Source organism: Hypomesus transpacificus, unplaced genomic scaffold (assembly GCF_021917145.1).
Source record: "Hypomesus transpacificus isolate Combined female unplaced genomic scaffold, fHypTra1 scaffold_159, whole genome shotgun sequence".
In the NCBI taxonomy this organism is placed as follows: Eukaryota; Metazoa; Chordata; class Actinopteri; order Osmeriformes; family Osmeridae; genus Hypomesus; species Hypomesus transpacificus.
Window position 1 is genome coordinate 404,988 of NW_025813724.1, and position 21,698 is coordinate 426,685.

Here is a 21,698-nt window from a genome sequence, read left to right on the forward strand (position 1 = left end):
AGGCGTTTGTTTTCCAGGCTCGTTTGAAACACGCCCTGTAGTCAAAGCCCAACGGAGAGTTCTCAGACTCATATTCTGACTAGAATTATGAGTATGACAACGTCAGGCTAATGTGGAGGACCAACTGAGACTAATTATTGTTGACCAAGATCGCCACCTACTGGTCTGAAAAAAATTTTGAAGCTGGAGACAACATTTAAAAAGTGGACAATGCATTTATATATCTGTAAGTCTCTTTATTTTTCCTGAACGCAAAAAGAACATCCAAGCAACATCACGCAGCACTGCACGTCCGTGGATCCGGAGCAAGACACCTGCCAACTTGCAATTTAATACTATTCTCGGTTCTCAAAAAAATCCAGACACACACAGACACACAAGATTCCGGAATTATAGTTAGATGTAAAACTGGATTCTTTTTAGGACTTGAAAGTAATAGAGTTCTACACAAGTATCGGTCAACCTGGAAGCTATAGTTATGCTGCAGAAAAAAACAAACATTGCTGATGTCACAAATGGTTTATCCTATCCAGGATTCACACTGCCCTATCTAGTTTTATTGCTATACAATACCCTCCTTTGAATGTTTACCAGTCTATTTCTTTTGTGGGTGTGTGTATGTTTAGTGAGGATGAAAAGGAGGGGCAAAGAATTGGGTAGGAGGCAGTACAAGTATGACAAACAGAAACATAGAGGTAGAGAAGTGGAGGGAGAGGAGTGGAGGTTTGTTGTATCAGTGTAAAAAATGGAACATTCACTAGTCTTGGAAGCACACCTGATACTGACAACATAACTGAAACCGGTTTCAGGCCCCTTTGGAAGGGAGATTGATATCATGGGTGGTTCTCACAGCCAACAGAAAAGGACAAGCAGGGATTCCAACTCGTCACAACAGAAAATAAATAGCATGTAAGTAAATCAACCTGGAGTTATTAATTCCTGCATGTACAGCTGTACAGCATTGATGGTGTTCCATGAGATTAAATGTGTGGGAACTTTGAATTATGTATTTTAATCTTAAGGTAATAACCAAAGTAAACATTTAAATAAAGTGCGATACTCTTGGGTGTTTTTTTGTTTTTTGTCTAGGTCAACCTTTTGTTTTTACACATTTGTATTTGTTAATATGGAAGGGCTGGTTAAAATTAATGTTCAAAATAGTATAGTATTGGTTTGGATGATAATGTCCGATCTTTTTCGACGGTCTGTTTTTATCCATACTGGTTTCATGCTTAAGTGTGAATGGAGAGACTCCAAAAGTCAACTTGCACACTTGTGAAAATATTCACATGCTCGCAACATTCAGCAACTGATTGGGCACTCTGTCCAGAAACAGGTCTTATACAAGTTAAAATTCTAAGCTTTAAACTATTTGCTTAGATTTTTCTTTCCTCACCCTATCAAAATATGAATCCTATTATGTTCTATGTATGATTAATAAGAATAATATTTCCATGCAGCAATTTCTTTTCACTCTAAATTCTTTCCCACCGTGGCATAACCAGTCACTAAGTTAACTTTGCTTAGTATATCTTATCCTAGATTTTGATTGGTTGGAATGGTAGTCTAAACCTTTGAGTTGAGAAGTGAGAAGATTAACAGTCTTACCATTATGTGTACACTGTGATGAATACATATTTAAATTATTACATCTCTTGCCAAATTCCAAAATTATCTTGGAAACACTTTGCTCTTGTTCTAACAAGGACCTGCCTCTTGGCTTGTTTAAAGGTAGTGGGCCCACTTGCTTGACCAGGTTGATGTTTCTCATTTATATTTGGATGCAACTGGCATACATGACAAGACACACTTGGATTTTGGGTTGCTTACTTAAATAGTGATGTTAGTGATTAGTGATTGTTTTCATCAATATAAAATAATCAGTGGGGTAGGGGATTGTTGTAAAGGGTTTACTCATTTCGGACCGGGCCCGAAACGCTGCCCCAACCCATCAAAACCTCATCTGCTTACATTCCCAAAGGTCCAAAATATCAAACCATGTGAAGTAGTTGTCCAAACAATGAATTATATCCACACATAGCCACAATCTTGTTGCTTCATTCTTCCTTTGCCAATCATTTTCATTTCAGTCTCTCATGCACTATCGCTCATAGGAAGAGATGTGGTTCGAGTACGTGCGAGTGGATAGACTTAATATGGTCGCTGCACTCTGTCCTTTCGATTGACACCTTGACCTTGGTATTATGTTTGACTTTTGATTTGAATTGGGTAAGGCTTCAAGCTGTGGTCCAATTCTTCTTTCAGCTAATACCTACTACCTCTAGTCCTCTTCAGGCCTCTGTTTTCAAAACTAAATACAGGCGGAAATAGAAACGTTCACTTTCCGTTCAAGCTTCTATTACTCAACACCAGTAGGACTGACAGGGGTCCTGACAACAGGGGAAATAACTTCACAGTGTCAGCTTTCAAAAGAGACCATTTACATGCATGTACTCCAAATGGTTCAAGAACAGCTTTCAATTTACTTTGGGTATGCTAAGGCGTTTTCAGGCACATTTTACAGGATTCCGGAAAGGTAAAAAAAAAAGTAATTGAAAACTACATCTGAAACAACACTGATGTATTTGTACTGATAAGCAATTATTTCAACATGGATTTAATAAGTCTCATAGGCAATCCAAAGTGTAGGACATTTTCCTCCCACTAATTATACATGTAATACGACATTAAAAGCATTTACTAAATAGAAAATGCTTTATGATAGTACATTTCATTAATATTGATTTATTAAATTACTTCCATACTTTCATATCATTCACATGTTTGTTAAATTACCCATTGTGTAATACAGTAGGTCAAAGGCTAAAGTAATTTTTGAACAGCATTGATATATTCTGTAGTGTACATTTTTTCCCAACATGGCATATAGACAACAATAATAAAAAAAATAAGCACAAGGTGCATTTATTTTATACATGAAGTATGTAAGTAAAAAATACAAAAAGCTGTTGGCAATTACTTTTGAATTATTCTTGTAATAGTTACTTATCCCTGAATCATCACAATATTTATAAATTCATTTTCAACCATAATTTAACCAGTTAAAAACCTTCTCAAGGAACACTCAATGTCAAGTGTTACCACCTTTATGTGTTCTGTGTAGCCAACTTCTTTCGGTACACCTGAGCCTCTAGATACAGTTTATTGAGGTGATGCTGATTTTCCTTTGGCTGGGTTTTGCATGAATTACTTGAATGAACCTGGAAAAAAAACACCTAATTACAGCTAAAAATGTATGCAAGTAATTTTAACTGTTTGTTTGACACACAGAAAAATCACAGCCGTGTATCCAGTGTGGTCTATACTTCCCTAAGATCATTGTAAATTAAAGTTAGTCATTGATTCTTCTCATCTTTCCGACCCCATTTCAAAATGTTTTATGATGTGTTCAATTAGCTGACACTTTTATCCATAGCAATTTACAGAGCAAGATTTGAACCTGCAACCTCTTAATCTTCAGTCAAATGTTTCGGTCATACCTCTAGCGTTGGTGCGAGCTAGCTGCTGGCTGTAACAGCTCTCTATCCTTTCTCTCTTTTTCCCAACTTTTAGTTATTTAGGCTACTCTTTTTGTAGATCTCAGTGAAAAGAAGGCCCACCTCAAAACGTGTCGTACTTCCCTCCGTCATCATGGGAAACGTGAGGTCTCTGCCCAACAAAAGTGACAAACTGGCCGCGCTAACTAAGCACCGGCAGGAATACAGACAGTGCGGCATCATAGTCTTTTTGGAAACGATAAGAGGATGAGGAGGCCTGGCTGTGTTTGTTAATGAGAGTTACTCCACCATAGTCGGCCTGATCAGCGATGATGCCGACGCGGAATACAGAAGACTGACGCAGGACTTTGTGGACTGGTGTCAACAAAACCACCTCCTCATCAACGTGGGGAAGACCAAGGAGATGGTGGTGGATTTCCGCAAATACCGTTCTGCCCCCCCAACGGTGAACATCCAGGGAATGGACATTGAGAGAGTGGAGTCCTACAAGTACCTGGATGTTCTCCTGAACCACAGACTGGACTCAACACACTGATGCACTGTACAGGGAAGGTCAGAGCAGGCTCTACCTCCTGAGGAGACTGAGGTCCTTTGGAGTGCAGGGGGGCACCCTTAAGGACTTTCTATGACTCAGTGGTGGCATCAGCCATCCTGTATGGTGTGCTCTGCTGGAGCAGCAGCATCACTGAGAGGGAAAGGAAGAAGCTGGACAAGGTCATCAAGAAGTCCAGCTCAGTCCTGGGCTGTCCTCTGGACAGTGCAGGAGGTGGGCGACAGACGGGTCCTGGCAAAACTGACATCCATGCTGGATCTCGAGTCGCACCCCCTGCAGGACTCACTGTCCGCTCTGGAGAGCAGCTTCAGCGATAGGCTGATTCACCCTCTGTGTTAAGGAGAGGTTCCGCAGATCCTTCCTTCCTGCTGCCGTCAGATTGTTCAGCGATCACTGTTGACACTGTTGCTGAATCATGTCCATAACCCCACCCCATGTCCACTTCTATTTGCAATATTTATTTACATTTACATTTATGCATTTAGCAGACGCTTTTATCCAAAGCGACTTCCAAGAGAGAGCTTTACAAAAGAGCATAGGTCACTGATCATAACAACGAGGTAGTCCCAAACATTGCAAGCAGCCAAAACATGAAGCATACATTGTGAAAAAACTAAACAAGTGCCAAAAGGGAAGACCCATAAGAGCATGCAGTTATACAAGTTACAAATTAAAACAACATGAACCACAAAAAGTGCAAGACTGTACCTGTAAAAGAACAATCAACAGTAAAACATTTCACAGCGAGTACAAGACTTAACTTCGTTATAACTAACTTACAAGAGCAACAAGTCACTCAATAAGAGTCATTGTGATCCTGGAGGAAACTAACATCAGGTCCAGACAAGCATTCCTAAGTGCCGTTGTACTCCCGGAACAAGTGCGTCTTGAGCCTTTTCTTGAAGGTGGGGAGACAGTCAGTGTCCCCGATGGAGGTGGGGAGCTGGTTCCACCATTGGGGGGCCAGGCAGGAGAAGAGCATGTGTTGGGACCGGGCGGTCTTGAGCGGTGGGACCACCAGGCGGTTGTTTGAAGAAGACCGTAGGTGGCGGGTGGGGGTGTAAGGTTGCAGGAGAGACTTGATGTAGTCGGGTGCTGTCCCGTTCACTGCTCGGAAGGTCAGTACCAGGGTCTTGAATCTGATACGGGCGTTGATGGGTAGCCAGTGGAGAGAGATGAGGAGTGGGGTAACATGGGAGCGTCTGTGTAGATTGTAGACCAGGCGGGCCGCTGCGTTCTGAATCCTCTGAAGAGGGCGGTATGCACATGCTGGGAGACCAGCGAGCAGCGAGTTGCAGCAGTCCAACTTGGAGAGGACCAGTGCTTGGACTAGCAGCTGGGTGGAGTGCTCAGACAGGTATCTCCTGATCTTCCGGATGTTGTAGAGGGTGAATCTACACGGCTGGGAGACTGCAGCAATGTGGGCCGCGAGCGAGAGCTTGTCATCCATGGTAACCCCAAGGTTCCTGGCAGAGGATGAAGGGGTTACCGTAGCAGATCCCAGGGTGATTGACAGATCGTGAGAGATAAAGGGTTTAGCCGGGATGATGAGAAGTTCTGTTTTGGCGAGGTTCAGCTGGAGGTGGTGCTCGGTCATCCAGGCGGAGATGTCTGTGAGGCAGGCCTCAATCCTAGATGAGATCCCCGGATCAGTCGGGGGGAACGACAGGTACAGCTGCGTGTCGTCAGCGTAGCAGTGGTAGGTGAAGCCATGGGAGGGGATGATTGGTCCAAGTGAGGTGGTGTACAGAGAGAAGATGAGGGGGCCAAGGACGGAGCCCTGTGGGACACCAGTGGAGAGCTGGCGAAGGCCTGACAGTTTGCCTCCCCAGGAGACCTGGTAGGATCTTCCCGACAGGTAGGATGAGATCCACTGGAGTGCAGCGCCAGTGATGCCCATCTCAGAAAGTCTGGAGAGCAGGATCTGGTGGTTAACCGTATCAAACCCTGCAGAAAGGTCCAGCAGAATGATGACGGATGACCTGGAAGCCGCTCTGGCAGACTGGAGGGCAGTGGTGACTGAAAGAAGGGCAGTCTCTGTGGAGTGGCCAGTCTTGAAGCCCGATTGGTTGGGGTCAAGCAGGTTGTTCTGAGAGAGAAAGTAAGACAGTTGGTTAGATACAGCACGTTCAATTGTTTTTGAGAAGAAGGGTAGCAGTGATACCGGTCTGTAGTTCTGGAGGACGTTAGGGTTAAGGGAGGGTTTTTTGAGTAGAGGGGTAACTCTGGCCTGTTTGAAGGCAGAGAGAGTCAAGGGATGCAGTTAAAGTGGTTAACAGGGTGTCGGTGGCAGTGTTAGTGGGGTGGGACGAGAACTCGTCAATGGGAGGGAGGGAGGATGTTACAATAGAGGAGAAATGAGAGGGAGATAGGGAGCGGAGGTTGCGCCGGAAAGTTACAAGGGAAGGGGAGGTAGGAGGGGTAGGAGGGAGAGAGACAGAGAATTGGATAATGTAGATATCAGAAATGTGCAGTGGGGTTACAGTGGTTAACTCAGTGATACAGTTACGTGTCAGGACGAGGTCTAGCTGTTTGCCTGCCTTGTGGGTCGCCGGTGTGCTCAGCAGCGTCAGGTCGAAGGAAGTCAGGAGAGACAAGAAGTCAATGGGCTGCGTTCCTTGGAGGTGGCTGTTGAAGTCCCCAAGGACTATCAGGGGGATCATATTTATCATATTTACGCAATTACGTGCAATAGTCTTTTCTTGCGTGCAATAACTTGGCTGTATGTTACTCATTACTCATTCATAGCGGCAGCCACCACACTTAACTCACACTTAACTCTCACTTACTTTATATATTATTATATTATTTTACAATTGTATACCCTTGCATCCTTATCTTCATATTATATATAACACTTGTATCTCGTATATTTTATATTTTGTATTTTCTATATTTAATTGTACTCTGAGTGCTGTTCTGTACCCTGCTGCTGTTGCAAGTGCAATTTCCCCACTGCGGGACAAATGAAGGATTATCTTATTTTATGTTTCAATTCAGCCTCATTCTGTATCCTCAGTCTGTATCTCATTGGTGTAACAAGCCACACAACAGTGAGTAGATCCAAGAGCAGAGTTTATTGAAAAAAGGTAGCAAACAAGGCAACAGAAAGTAATCCAAGAGAATCGCTCAGTCTGTACTTAACATTACACATGACCAGACAAAGACCATGGAGAAATGAGTGGTATAAGTACTAACACAGGTGGAGGTGCACAGCAATCAATCAACTGACACAGTCAATAATCTGGAGAGCTAGAGTGTTGCTATCTATCCGGCTGTTGACTGTGAGGGGGCGTGACAATTAGGAACTATACTGAACATTAGCATGTATTTTCACTTTAATATGCCTTTGGCAAAGCAAGATAAGACATGTACTCCTTGGCCCTGCTACAGTGCAAATACGTATTTTACTTTCGGCAGAATGACTCCATGGCCTGTTTGCTGCTGTTGTGTATTAATTCTTATTTTATTTTTAAGAACTAGTTTTAAATATCTTTTATGCAGCTATAGCAAGTATATGTGACTGACAGACAGTCAATGTCTTACTAAACGGCAGAAGACATCATGTCAAAATGGCCCGCTGTAAATGAATTAGGTGAAACTAATCATAATGTGGTAATGGAATAACATCACATGGGCTAGACTACTATGGGTGGAAATGGCTAGTGAAATAAAGCATTCTGCAGTTTTACAGTAAGTCATTGGCCTTTTTATTCTGCTGGTGATCATTTACCTTGGGGTGGGGGGAGGGGGGGGTGCTGCGGGGTGGGGGTGTCTTCTGGACCTATTGAAGCTCTTCTGTTGTTTATGTCACAGAACAGGTTGGTTTACCGATCATATCTTGACTGAGCAAGGAGGGTGACAGTTAAACAGTTGAACCAAAATACCTTGGGCGGGTAGTATGAAGCTGTGCTTCTACATTCCATAACCCTATGTGCTGTGAAACAGAGAGCTCTTCCAGATGGCTTCGATCCTCCCCTGTCTGGGTTTGTTTTCCTCTCTTCTCCCTTCAGCGTGAGGGTGGTAGGACTCTACCATTCACTGGGGCTGAAATGGGGGCTGAAAAATGAGCTGGCTCAGAGAGCCTTTGAAGCTCTAAGTTGCTGTCTCCCCCTGTGTTTCCTCACAGTGGAATGGTCGTGAAGTTGAGGTTGGTGGGGGAGGCAGAGCAAGCAGTTCTAGAAACCAGCTGATCACTTCTGTGGTATTCAGCCAGAGAGTGAGAGCGTGACAGAAAGCGAAAAAAAGAAAGCAATTCGGTAGAGAAAAAAAGAAGAAGAAATAGGGTTGACAAAGAGAAAGCAGGTTGTACCATTTATATTTGGTCAAGGTTAAAGGTTGATCAGGTTAAATAAATGTTTCTTACCTATTCATGGATTTGGTGGCTACTATGTGAAGAAGTAAACATTCTGGAGGTGGCACATGAAGATATGTAACCTGCAACAGGTCGCCGTTTACATTTTTAATCAGTCATAAACTAATCTACCAATTGTCAAGCTGGATTAGTTATTAATTGCTTGGAATTTTTTTAATTTAAACTGAAGAGTATGTCTTGGTTGTCACCCGCATCATGGGCCAAGTGGACTTGGACTGCAGTGCGAGGAGAAGAGGAGGGTCAGGAGGATGAAGAGGGCCAGGAGGCCAGGGTGAAGGAAGGACTGCGCAGGGAGGATTTGGAGGAGGACGAAGAGAGGTCTCAAGGGTTCAGGCGAGTGTGTTGTGAACAGCAGAGTCTAGAAATCAGAGCAGATTGTGAAGGAGACGAGGAGGTAGAGTACGATGTGTGTTATGAAGGGAATGAGAAGGGGGAGAAGATGAAAGCAGCAGTTTTTCCACCTGTGGTAGCCACTGGTCAGCTGGAGGACAGATTCTTTCTCTGGGCTCCACGGCAAGTGTTTTTGCTTGTTGCCTTTTAACACCATTACTTACTTAATAACACAATGGTGTTTTGGTTTAAATGAGAATAGCTATAATTATTTTTGGTACCTTAATAATGTATGGCTGAGAAAAGCACGTGCAGACAGGTACAAATGTAATCGCAAAAGCCACACACTGTATCTCTTGTCTGTCCTGTTTCTGATAGCATTATCACTTGAGGCACTGTTGACTTCAAAAGGAAAGTGGTCTTTGAGTTGATAAGCACTGTACTGTATGTAGCAGAGCTTTAGAGTTTGTAAACATGAGTTAAGTCCCAGTGGGTTGGGAATAGGCATGTGGCGAGAAGGGAGATTGAGAAAGAGAATGAAAATCCTACTAATGAGGAGGAAACGTACACAACCCTCGGAACCAAGCAAGGAGGATTTAGTAGGAAAATGGAATCCAGCTGTGGTCACTGATATAGCAAGCTCATACTGTACATGAGACTGCAACAACACTCAAAAACAATGTGTCCTAGTGATAAGGAGAGAGCATTATTGCTTCTTAATGATATTAGCAACCACAAGTTGAGCTGATGTGCATGTACTCATATACATCCAACTTCAAGCATGAATACCAACACCTGTCTGTACAATGTGCAGTGTCTTACATATAAGGCCTGTTACTTGTCAAAACGTATTTGTACTGTTATTATTTTTGGTTTGTTTTACTGTACATATGATATTTAGAAAGATAACATGAACAGTATCCAGTCCCTCAGTGCTGGAATGGGGTTGCGTAATGGTAGAAAAAAACACCAAAACAATTACCCAACCACATGTATTTCGTACATGTACTGTATGATAAACAACTCTTCCTTTCCCTTCGTGTACATTGACTTTGAATTGGAAGACATCAGAACAATTTGTGTAAAATGTATAAATTACAAAGACACCCTCTTATACATTACTACTCAAGTTTGTTTTTACTTTGGAAGAAGGAATGTTTATTTGTCTGTCAGCATGACACACATGCACACAGGGAATGGTGACACCCAGAACACACACGCATTCAGGGAGTGTCCGCCGTAAAACATATTTTCTGCTTTTCCCCATCCTGCTGTCCTTCCACCGAAGGCAGCCAGGAGCAGTGATCAGCCACATCAAGGTGACCGGGGACAGAGTCCAAGTGGTCACCTCATGCCTGGCCAGGAATATTGGGCAGGAGAGCAATCTGATCTGTGTTTTTTTATTTATTGGGGTAATTTGCAAAGGAAGCCCTTGTGAACACTGGGAAAAGACTTTGCCCCAAGGGGGAATCAAACCCAGGGCCTTCTTACTGTGAGGCGACAGTACAAAGGCACTGTGCCACTGTACCACTTTGTGTTATCGTTAACTGTCATTTTGCTTTTATTGTAACACAGAACTATAACAATAAAGGTACTGTCAAAATAACCAAGCTAATTTCTCGCCTTCTACTTGTCCCTCTCACTTACAGCTCTGACTCTGAGAGCCATTTTGAGACCCCTGAGGCAGAAACCCCGGTGCACTCTCTGCTAACAGTTCCAGAAGACCTGGAGTTAGCCCTGACCATAGCAGGTGAGACTCAATTGTAGATGTAGGGGCATCCGGTAGAGAGTAAAGGTGTTTCTCTGTGTGTGACAGAGCTCACCCAAACCAAATGATATTATACTTAAAGTATTCTTACAAAGTGCAAACATAATTGTGGTCATACACAATCTGTACTACATAAGACCCCTTCAAATTGTGTAATAAAATGTAAATATTATAACAATATTTTTCAGTGTACTATCATTTAATACATTTAAATTTGATTTAAATAAACAATTATTCTGCTTGGCCATGGCTTTGATTTATCTTTAGCCTTTGCAAAACACTTGTCACCCAGCAAAAATACACGCACAAACACACAAACACACACACATTCCATCTCTCTCTCTATTACACACACACACAATACACCACGTTCAATTGATGTAATGGAAAGACCATTTGTTGCCTTATTTTTTATAGAAATAACATGACAACAATCTAACAAAGCTTTGTCTAGAAGATGAATCACTCCTCGCCACTGTACATAACTAAAATAGACCTTCCCTTGTTTCCTAGCAACATACTGTTGCATGAATGTTATGTGGATGACAGACATGGTCTGCTATTGCTGTTCCCTTGCCCAGGGCAGACTTGCAAAATCAACAATAGCAGCATCCCCACCATACGGTTGGCTGACTTTTCAACACAGTTTTCAACTAGGATTAACTTTTAAGCTGCATTTAAATTATTGTTGATATGTCTGTTACAATATTCTTGTAACTACACATCCTAATTTTAGTCTTAGCCCAAAATGCTTTAATTAATTCTGTTACTCTTACTATGTGTAACCCACGGTCTGCACCTACAGTCTACAATATACATTTTATGGCTTTCTCAAAGATTTTTTAACAAAGCTAATTATCCAAAACCTAAATTGTGTGTGATTAAAAAGGCATATATCACAAATCGTATGGTCGCTGGCCAAGATCTACACACAACAGCAGGATGTCAGCTACATAATGCATGTTAGGAAAAGAAGATTGCTTATTGGATAAGTTCTGTACCAATAGTCAGTTCCAGCAGACAGGAAGACTTAGTTTAACATGTATGTTGACTGAGTAGCCAACAGACACTACTCCTTGGTAGTTCTGCTTCATAACGGCTCTGCACGAGAGAACCAAGTGGAGTCTCAACATCAGTTGTGTAGAACTACAAAATCCATAATTCCCCCTGACAGACACAGCAAATACAAAACCTAGGGTAGAGACTGAGATGGTGGTGTTAACACAAATCACCATCATAAATTGAATGTATCTTGTTGAAAGTATGGGTTGCTGAATGCATTTGTTGTACATGTACTACTGTAAATATTAAGAACATGTTTCATAACTATCACAGATGTTTGTTAAGTTTTCCAGCAAAGTTAAATTTATAACATTGTGATAACATAACAACAGTTGCCATTAGGTTTAGTTTCAAAACACAGGCTTTTAACAATGTAGTTACATATAAAGTGGAGACCTCCTTTCTCATGCAATATTTGATCTTATTGTGTTTGAGTTGTATTTGAACTCTTAGCTCTTCTCTTTGATTCCATATGTCGCCTATGGCTTTGCCAGATCAAGGCCATGAAGAAGATGAACAGTTAATGATCGAAAGTTCTGTTGGAGCTCTTGGTGTCCCTCAAAATCCAGCCATGGTTCAGCTCAAAAACCTTTTGGGCCCCATGAAAAACCCAGTGGACCAAAATGGGCCTGTGATATCACATCCCACAGCACAAGCATCAGAGTGTCAGCACCCTGCTGTGACATCACATCCCACAGCACAAGCACCAGAGTGTGAGCACCCTGCTGTGACATCACATCTCACAGCACCAGAGTGTGAGCACCCTGCTGTGACATCACATCCCACAGCACAAGCACCAGAGTGTGAGCACCCTGCTGTGACATCACATCTCACAGCACCAGAGTGTGAGCACCCTGCTGTGACATCACATCCTACAGCACGAGCACCAGAGTGTGAGCACCCTGCTGTGACATCACATCCCACAGCACAAGCACCAGAGTGTCAGCACCCTGAAGGAGACAGAGATCTAGATACTACTGCACCAATCAGCATGGCAACAGACTTTCAAGAGGACCACCTTCTGACTTACAGAAATTCAGAGACACTTGATAGTGGACACCCTAATCAAACTTATTTTACACTGAAAGTAAAACCTACAAAAGTGAACTCACCTTTACCAAAGATAAAAGGGGACCTAAATGAAGCTCCACATGAAGTCAAGGACCATAATAAACTAGTCCCTGAGGTTAACAACCTTGACCAGCTTGATGACAGCTTCAACCCCTTCACTAGTGGAGATTCCAAGATCCAAAACTCCCCTCCATCTTGCTTTAACAGTTCCCTGTCTAAATTAGAGTGTCCACGTAGTTCCCTGCCAACATGTGAGGCTGGTGTTGTTCCTGGAATAGATGTGGAGGTCAAGCCATGTAGTGAGGTTGAGCTCAACCCTGTTATCAGTGAGAATGGGCTTGGCAATGATGGAGCCAGTAAACCACTGCCAAAGAGATTCCTTAAAAAGCCACTGAGCAAGCTCCCATCAAAGAAACAGATTCCCCAAACCTCAAAACCAACATCAGAATCTATTACAGTGCAGGTTTCTGAATTGTCCGTGTCTCAAAGTTTGGATGATATACCTATTCAGAAGTCCGGCTATAATTGTGACCCCAGTCAGTGGGATGACCCTAATTTTAATCCATTTGGAGGAAGCAATAAAGTGAACAGCCCCCCAACGCCACCCAAGGGGTCTTACAGCTTTGATCCAGAATGCTTTGATGAATCTATAGACCCATTTAAGCCATCAAAGACCTTAGATAATGAAGTCTCCTCTAAGGCCCCCCATTCACAAGAGAAGCCTGTGATCCACCCCCCAGAAGAGGTTAAAGCATGCCCAAAGAAACGCAAGGACAAGATTACTACGTAAGTCAACAAATAATCACAGATTGACTAGCAGTTGAATCAAAAGTAACAAACATAACTATTGCGTAGGCACATCAATCACTCAACATACATATTACACTTTTTACTTTAATGCTGTGATACCAATAGAAAGACTACATATTTTTTCACACATGGCATATCACGAATGTACCATGGCTCTTAGCCAATCAGATTTTGAGGTCGGTAGTCTAGGTTGCTCTATACCAGTGTTTCTCAACTGGGCTAAGCTTAGGATCCACATTTTGTCCTTGGTCATTCAGTCACGACCGGGTGGGGGGGGGGGGGGGGGGGGGGGGTTCTGATTGGCTGGTAGGTGGCATGTAACTCTGTATAACTCGAGACGGCCATCAACTCGGTGTCTCACAGGGAATGCGTGAGACTTCAGCACCTTTCACAATAAAAGCACATCATTGGAAGTGTACCCTCTCCACACCAGCTTGCAACCACCTGTTGAGAAACACGGCTCTATATAATAATACAATTCAACCTAGTTTGACATCAAAACCATTCAACCAAAATCAGTGAGAACAAACATGTCAGGGTTACATTTCAACACCTAAATAAAAAAAAAAGTTTTACACTCCAAGCTTCTTACATTGATTGCAATGTAACTGCCAAGCCCATTTCTAAGTAAAAGATCCCGATAAGCCTCAGTACACCCACTGTAAAAGTGACCTTTGGTTAGGAACAGCCACCAAATATTCCACATGGTAGATCCCTGTGGCTAATGAACTGAATGGAAGATATACAATTGGAGATGGCCACTTCCTGTCCTGCAGTCAGTCAGTCCAAACAGTCTTTGCGTACAGTAGACTGTGCAACCACACATTTTGATCTTTGTTTGTCCTAACATGCAACATATCTTCTTATACTTCCCTGTAGAAAATTTAGAAATACTAAGAAGAATGAAAAACAATCCTTGGTTCTGGACGTCTACAGTGAGGTATGTAATGGTGTCATATGCAGAATTGTTCCACATGTGGAGATGTGCGTTACTATTTTCTCTTCCCAGCCTTGCAGAGATACAATGATTCATCAATTGGCATCCATCACACTAAGGTCATCAAGTATACCCCCAATAAATCCTAAAACCAACTATATTATATTTCATTACTATTAAGAAATCCCACTACTAAGTTTGTCTTTACCTCAAAAATGCTTTACAAAAATCCTTGTTTTCTAACCCTAACCATTAATTCTTTATGTTATTCGTTATATTAATTCTTTATGTAACTGTTAATTTATACATGAATTTTGATTGAAATGAAAAACAACTTCTGAATTAATAACTGCTGTTTCATGACATATATTCCTCTAGGTGTGTGGTTTGGTTAGTGTACGTGTTCGGTAATACTGGCAGTAGTGCTTGAGAGTAGAGCTCATAGCTTGTTTGTTTGTTTATAGGAAAAGGATGGTGTGATATCCCAGGTTCCAGAGATCACCTACCATGTGCAATATGCCACAGATGAGGAAAAGCTGGCATCCAATGATATCATGACCCAGCAAGCCGAGTCACAGGAAGAGAAACATGTCTCAGAAAACAAAAGCAAGGCAAATGCAGGTATGCTATATCAACAGGGTGTAATGAAATGTGACATCATGTGCTAGAAAATACTATGCTACTATTCCATTATTAATATAAATTGCATTGACACATGCACACACTGTATGTATTGATATAAGTATTGCTAACACATTGTAAAAACAGTTGACTTTTGGGGCCAGACTAAAAACTAATATAGTTGAGTGGATGAGAGAATTTGTTGCAATCATTTATACATCTCTGGAAAAGATTTAGAGACCACTGCACCTCTTTCTTTCATTTAAAAAAAGGTTGAGAAGGACAATTTTGAGTAAGGAAAAGAAGGGTAAAATTTGCAGTGGCCTCTTAAATCAAACCCCTCTGTTCCTCAATCAAGATTGTCCTTCTAAATTCTTTTTTTTTAGGGAACAAAAAGGTGCAGTGGTATCTCATTTTTTTCAGAGCTGTAAGTTTAATTACTTTACATTTGTAGCAGTCAATTGACTGCATTTGTTAGCATTTTGTTTTTTCATAAACATGTTGTCTTAAAATGTTTATGTCCTAGATATCATAGATAAAGGTTCACAAACAGGAGAATATGTACAATATAGACACGTTTTGGATTGTGCAAAGCAAACACTTTTGTTCAACAAGGCCCTGCCATTCATAAACAATACAACATTGCATGAAATCTAAACCTAACACCAAAGCCTATTTGAAATAATATAGCTTTCTATCACATTTATCCCAATCTGCACAGCCTTTTTCAAACACATCTTAGTTTAAAGTATTGTAAACCACATGCTGAATTTCTTGTAAATTAGATACGTTTATTATTTTGGTCACATTCTAATATAGTTGGTATTAAAAAAAATTCTAGGTATTCTGGATGAAGTTGTTCTATCTCCTGCAATGCCTTGGATACGAGATTCACTGGAGGAGGATACTTGCAGTCTAGTAAGTACAAAGTAAAGTAGAGTAACACATTAATAAAAGTCGTATAGCCTAAACCGGTCAAGGTTATGGATTTCTGGATATAAGGTTCTAGTAAAATATATTATTTAATTATGATACAATTGTATCATATTGTTGTTCTGCTTCATGTTAAATCCTCTCCCCCTAAATAATATCTTAAGACCCACCTATTCTCCTTAGTTTATGAAACTATGTATGTACAGTAATGTTATCCTATGTGTGCATGTGTCCTTGTGATAAATATCAGTCATTTTGGTGCTTAGCTAATTATACAGCACTTTGGCTAAGACTGGTTGTTTTCAAATCTTGAATTTACACACATGTAATGGGAGAGGACCTTATATTCTGAAATAATAGCTAGCTATTACATAGCATGACAATCTCTTGCCTGTCAACCATTCCTGGCAACCTGTTGCCCAACCAGGCTTTTCAAGATCTGCTTCTGTCTTTTTAGAATAAAGAACTGTCAGTTAGCCAAGCTTCTAAGGGATTGGGAAGCAAGGACCCGAACAAAGGAAGTCTCTCCCTGGACAGCATGCTGCTCAGTGAAATGGACAAAGCAGCTGAGCTAAGCCAGATCAGAGAGGAGGTATCTGACTGTCTTTGTAACTTTATAGCAAATGTCCAATAAGACACACTTAAGTAAAAAAAAAAAAATATTAGACTGTTATTCAGATTTTTACCTGTTTACTTACAGATTATCATTAAAGAGATAGAAGCCAATCAGTGGAAGAGAAAATATGAGGAAAGCCGAATGGAAGTTATGGAGATGAGGTATTATATTTCAGTCATTGTTGTACCATACATTTCGACAAGATTCTGGGGCATGAGGACTGAAATTGTTTTATGTATTTATAGAAAAATTGTTGCAGAGTATGAAAAAACCATTGCACTAATGATTGGTAAGTTCTTGATACGATAATGGTAATATTTTCTCAATCTGGCCTTGTGTTTAGTTAAAGTAAAGCTAATTTTCATTTAACGATGGAGAAAAATTAAAGTTTTTGTTTTTTCTATGGCTATACAAAATTTCCAGAGGATGAACAGCATAAAACCATGGACTCCCACAAAAGTGTGCAGCAGTTGATACTGGAGAGAGACCAGGCCATGGCAGACCTCAACTCTGTGGAGCGCTCCCTTTCAGATCTGTTCAGGAGATATGAGAACATGAAGAAGGTCCTGGAGGGCTTCAAAAAGGTCAGTGGCACCAAACAAACATTGGGACATAATTTATTGGGTGCGAGCAAGGAATCACATGGGAACAGCAGAACAAGCTAAGGCACTGGTTTAATGCTTGCAAAATTACACAATATGGGTGGAATAATTGCATAATTGAGTAGGTGGCTAGTGCCTATAACCAATCAGTTTCTTTAAAAAAAAAATTGTTTGGTACAAATACATTATAATAAATAAATCTACGATAATTCTTTACAGAATCTAAACAAATGCACGTTGGGTGGCATGAAAAATATCAAATGCTCGGAGCATGACTATTTTAAGAAGCTGCGATAGACTACATTTTGCTTCTGAAAGTGTGTGTGTTCATGTGGCTGAAACTGTCTGGGATTAAGTGTACAATGTGAGTTTACCAGTTGTTTAGGTCAGAATTCCACTATTCTAAGACCTTTCTGTATTTTTCATTCAGAATGAAGAGGTTTTGAAAAAGTGTGCCCAAGAATACCTGGTCAGGGTGAGACAAGAGGAGCAGCGGTACCAAACACTCAAGAGCCACGCAGAAGAAAAACTGGACAAGTAAGCGTATTGTGCCTGGCGATACATTATGAATAAACACCTACAGTAAATATTTTATCAAAAAATGTGTAATAAAAAAAATGAAAAAATAAGAAAATAACATTATATTCAACATTACTTTAAAATGAAACATCACATTTGTAAAAGAAAATTACAAATACAGTCAGGGTGTCATTTTACTGACTATTGGGTGTCTTGTGAATATCTAACCTGTTAGTGTATATATATATATATATAATATAGTTTCCGTGAATGAGATGCTTTATGTTTAACACTTCTTGCAATATACTATTTCTTTAATTCTCTCTGGTTTATGCTGTTTCTTATATTTGACCTACTTCTTTTCTTGTTTACCTTTTGCAGGGCAAATGCAGACATTGCCCAGGTGCGTTCCAAGGCAAACGCAGAGAGTATTGCTCTAAATGCCAGTCTTAGAAAAGAGCAGATGAAGGCAGAGTCCATGGAGAGAGCCTTGAATCAAAAGGTAACACAAAACAACATTTAACATTTTTGTGTCATGTTTATGTGTATGACAGTCAGCATACCTACCATGACAAGTGTACACACATAAGGTAATGAGAAGTATCAACAGGAACGATAATGCAGTAACTGTAGTTGTGCAGGGTTCTTGCAAATATTGAGACAAATAAAACAACTGTAATAAATAGTACATACCGTTTATAGTTTAGGACTGTAATGGTATTGAATGTATAATCAAATTAGTCATTTTCTTCGATTTGATAATATCTCTTTTCTTTTAAAATTCTTCTTAGAATCAAGAAATCGAGGAGCTTACCAAAATATGCGATGAACTTATTGCAAAGCTTGGAACATTAGACTGAACACTTCTCTATACTGTTCCTTTTACATTCTCCCTAAGCTTTGTGTAAAAGCAGTGTTTCCCAATTTCACCAAAGCTTGCAGACTGTATTGTTTTACATATGAAACATTGCTATCTACAGTTTCTATAAAATATTTGAACTGTAATTTGGACTGAAATTTTAATGTCCCTCCCCACCCTGTGAAGTTGCACTCTACTCAAAATTTTAAGTAAATGGTAAAGGGTGTAGAAATGCACCCTTCTTGAAGAAATTTTAAGAATCTGTTGGAAATCTGTTGAAAGCCTTAAACAAGTATATCCTACCAAACCTTTCCAATTGTTCAAGAAAAAACAATCAAGAAGACAGCGAAGGTAATAGTTGCATTTCACAGTGGAAAACTCAATAGATGTAATACTGTAACACACTATCTTCACTCTTTTTTTCTTTAGAAACATCTTCGCTTGTCATTTGTGTGCCAAAGATTAGATGTCATGCAAATTAATGTAATTTTATTTTCCACTATACAATACTGTACTCATGTAATAAGTGTCTGTGCTGTTTTGGTATTCTTTTGTAATATCAATGGTGTGAATCAACAGCAATGTCTTTCATTTATAAATGAGTCGCAAGACTGTGTTGGAATATTTGGTTCAAGTGGATACAATGTGCTTTTCCTCTATTATTCTTTGCTTTTGCTTGACTTTTTACAAATGATTAGCTATGTTTTCTTCACTTAAATCTAACAAGACTGGCTTTACTAGTCAATCAGTATAGTAGGTTGATGGTCATGAACACATTTATAACTGGACTTATCACAATTCTCTGTCATTTTTACATGATGTTATTGTGCATTACATATATGCTGTGAAAGCAAGATGAACGTATTACAAATATGACATTTAGCATTTTTAAATATAGAACAGTTTTATGTACTTAAAAAAATTATGACTTAATGTAAGGGTTCTCAAACCTAATCACCTTCAAGCCCAAACCCAACAACTACTCCAAACGTTTGCAGAAGTGAGCTGCTGTATACAGTACACCATGTAACAATCCTAGGGAAAAATCAGCAAATGTTTGATTGAGCACAGTTTAGTACATATGATAAAAAAAATTAAAGAGAAAAGGCCTGACTTAAAACTTGGGTGAATGTTGGTGAGCAGATGTGTTGTTATAACTGGTGGATCACATCAATATACTATATATTTTCTTGACTCAACCAACTTGGGTGCTTGCATAAAAAGTAGCACATGGTGGGGGAAACCTGATCATGTTTGATTAACTGCCAAATGTTGTGATTGAGTCAAATTAAAAGGTTTTCAAAAGACAGCATTCACAAAAATGTTGTATGATGTGGGCAAATGTATTTCTATGTAAGTGTACATTTTATACCGTTTTAAAGTATTTTCTGTTTTTTTTCTGTTCATATTTGTAGAGTGGAAGAAAAAAAAACTTGCCCAGATCCAATGCTGTTTGCTAATACACAATACTGTATGTGCATTTTGGGGAAATTAATCACCCAAAATAAAGTTATTGCAGCAGGTCTTTGTGCTTTGAGTTTTAAGGAATGTGTTTACATACTGATGAACAGACTGCAAATGTCCCACAGTAATTCATAATGTTCATTAACCTTAAAAATAATATGACTTCAAAGCATTATTGCATTATAATTTTTTTATGTTTCCATCAACTAGCCAATTAATGATAATCCTAGAACCAATCATGTATTATTGTTTCTTGGATAGAGAAGAAGAACTTTCCAAATTTGGAGGCAGTCCGTTTGATCAAATCAAATACAAATTTAAAAAGTGTATGGCCCCTTCTATACACAGTGTCATAAAGGGCTTCACAGTTGCCCAGAGATTAGTACCTGTAACCAAGCTAAACCCTCAAAAAAGACAAGTAAAAGCTCCCAAAAAGAAATATGTATTGATGCTCTATCAGCAGTCAACGACACTGGTTTTGTAACGGTGACCCCTCTCAGGTGGAAGCTTGGCCTGGGCACACACACCATAGTAGGAAAAGAATGAGGCCTGCTGCAGAGACACTTAATTTATCTTCCCTGTGATCAGGAGCAGGCCTCATTCTTTTCCTACTATGGTGTGTGTGCCCAGTTCAAGCCGCACGAGTTACAATTAAATTATTTACTGGCTCATCCAGACTCAAAACTCTCAATTAAATCTAACACTGCATTGATACTGTTGAGTCAGGACCTTAGAAGGAAGTTAGAAGACATCGGGCTCAAGCCAGCAGTAGCTCTCACTGTATTCTGTCCAATCAAATCAAATGAATTGTTTGCCAATACTGATTATTTTGTAAAGGGACAATGTTTGCAGATATGAAAAATAGATTTGTCTGTCAACAGACCCAAATACTTTGAAAGGCAAAGCAAGCTTCTGCCTGGGATTGGAGATATTGCAGCTCTTGCTGAAAGAGCAGAAGGGCTTTAATCCCCATATTTTAACACCAGCACCTATAGTGCCCATTTCAGATCCCTGGTATGGGCAGAACTGGTGAGGGAAGCCCTGGAGGAGTGGATGACGCCATCATCTTACCTTATACACAGAACACACTGCCTCCTGGACAAAGCTGGTAGCACAGTGAGGATCATGATCTCTTTGATTTCTCCAGTGCATTCAATACCTTCTACCCCCAGCATTTGGGAAACGAGCTATGGAGGAGTAGATGGGTGTCCAACTGTCTATCTTTGTGTCTAGCCACCCAGCCACCTGTACAGCTCATACTTGCTGCCCCACTTCTTACCACTAGGTAGTGCCATTGACAATATTGGAACACAAACAGAAATGCAACAAACACATTTTTAGGTTTGTTGGCATTGTTTTGAAAATAACAGGGCTTACTTTACAGTGATAGGAGTTTGTGGATCTACATTTTGTTTCAGGTCACTAGATCATTCTTCATTCAATGTTACTATGGTTAGTTGAATTAAAATTTAAATGTGCAACGTTCACCCACACAAAGGCTTAAATAACAGTTTGGCAATTTCCTAACAATAAGGAAATATGGTTAATGGTCAGGAAATGGTTAATGGTCTTGCTTTTGAGCAAGCCAAGTTATTCTCAGGCTGTTGTATAGTTTCGTATTTTCATAACCACAGGGCATTTTGCAGGAGTACCAGGAATG

General features: G+C 40.2%; 1 protein-coding gene across 2 annotated transcripts; it reads left to right on the plus strand.

The window, feature by feature from the left end:
• Window positions 1-682: 682 nt before the first annotated feature.
• Window positions 683-20,097, plus strand: tacc1 (transforming, acidic coiled-coil containing protein 1). Of its 2 annotated transcripts, XM_047051521.1 has the most exons (14): window positions 7,870-8,517; window positions 8,616-8,779; window positions 10,426-10,526; window positions 12,101-13,463; window positions 14,367-14,427; window positions 14,889-15,045; window positions 15,887-15,963; window positions 16,436-16,570; window positions 16,679-16,755; window positions 16,840-16,883; window positions 17,018-17,178; window positions 17,627-17,733; window positions 18,097-18,217; window positions 18,507-20,097. In XM_047051521.1, the coding sequence occupies exons 1-14, from the start codon at window positions 8,494-8,496 to the stop codon at window positions 18,573-18,575; spliced, it is 2,661 nt and encodes an 886-aa protein (XP_046907477.1). In that variant the 5' UTR covers window positions 7,870-8,493; the 3' UTR covers window positions 18,576-20,097. The 2 variants fall into 2 exon arrangements, with proteins under 2 accessions (XP_046907478.1, XP_046907477.1); XM_047051522.1 differs by lacking the exons at window positions 7,870-8,517; window positions 8,616-8,779 and adding an exon at window positions 683-909.
• Window positions 20,098-21,698: the final 1,601 nt, after the last annotated feature.

Bases quoted from the DNA above. Each gene is read 5' to 3' on its own strand.
- tacc1 (XM_047051521.1), top strand. From the start codon at position 8,494: ATGAAGATATGTAACCTGCAACAG. The intron at 13,464-14,366 runs GTAAGTCAACAA...ACTTCCCTGTAG, and splicing joins CGCAAGGACAAGATTACTAC to AAAATTTAGAAATACTAAGA. The intron at 16,756-16,839 runs GTATTATATTTC...ATGTATTTATAG, and splicing joins ATGGAAGTTATGGAGATGAG to AAAAATTGTTGCAGAGTATG.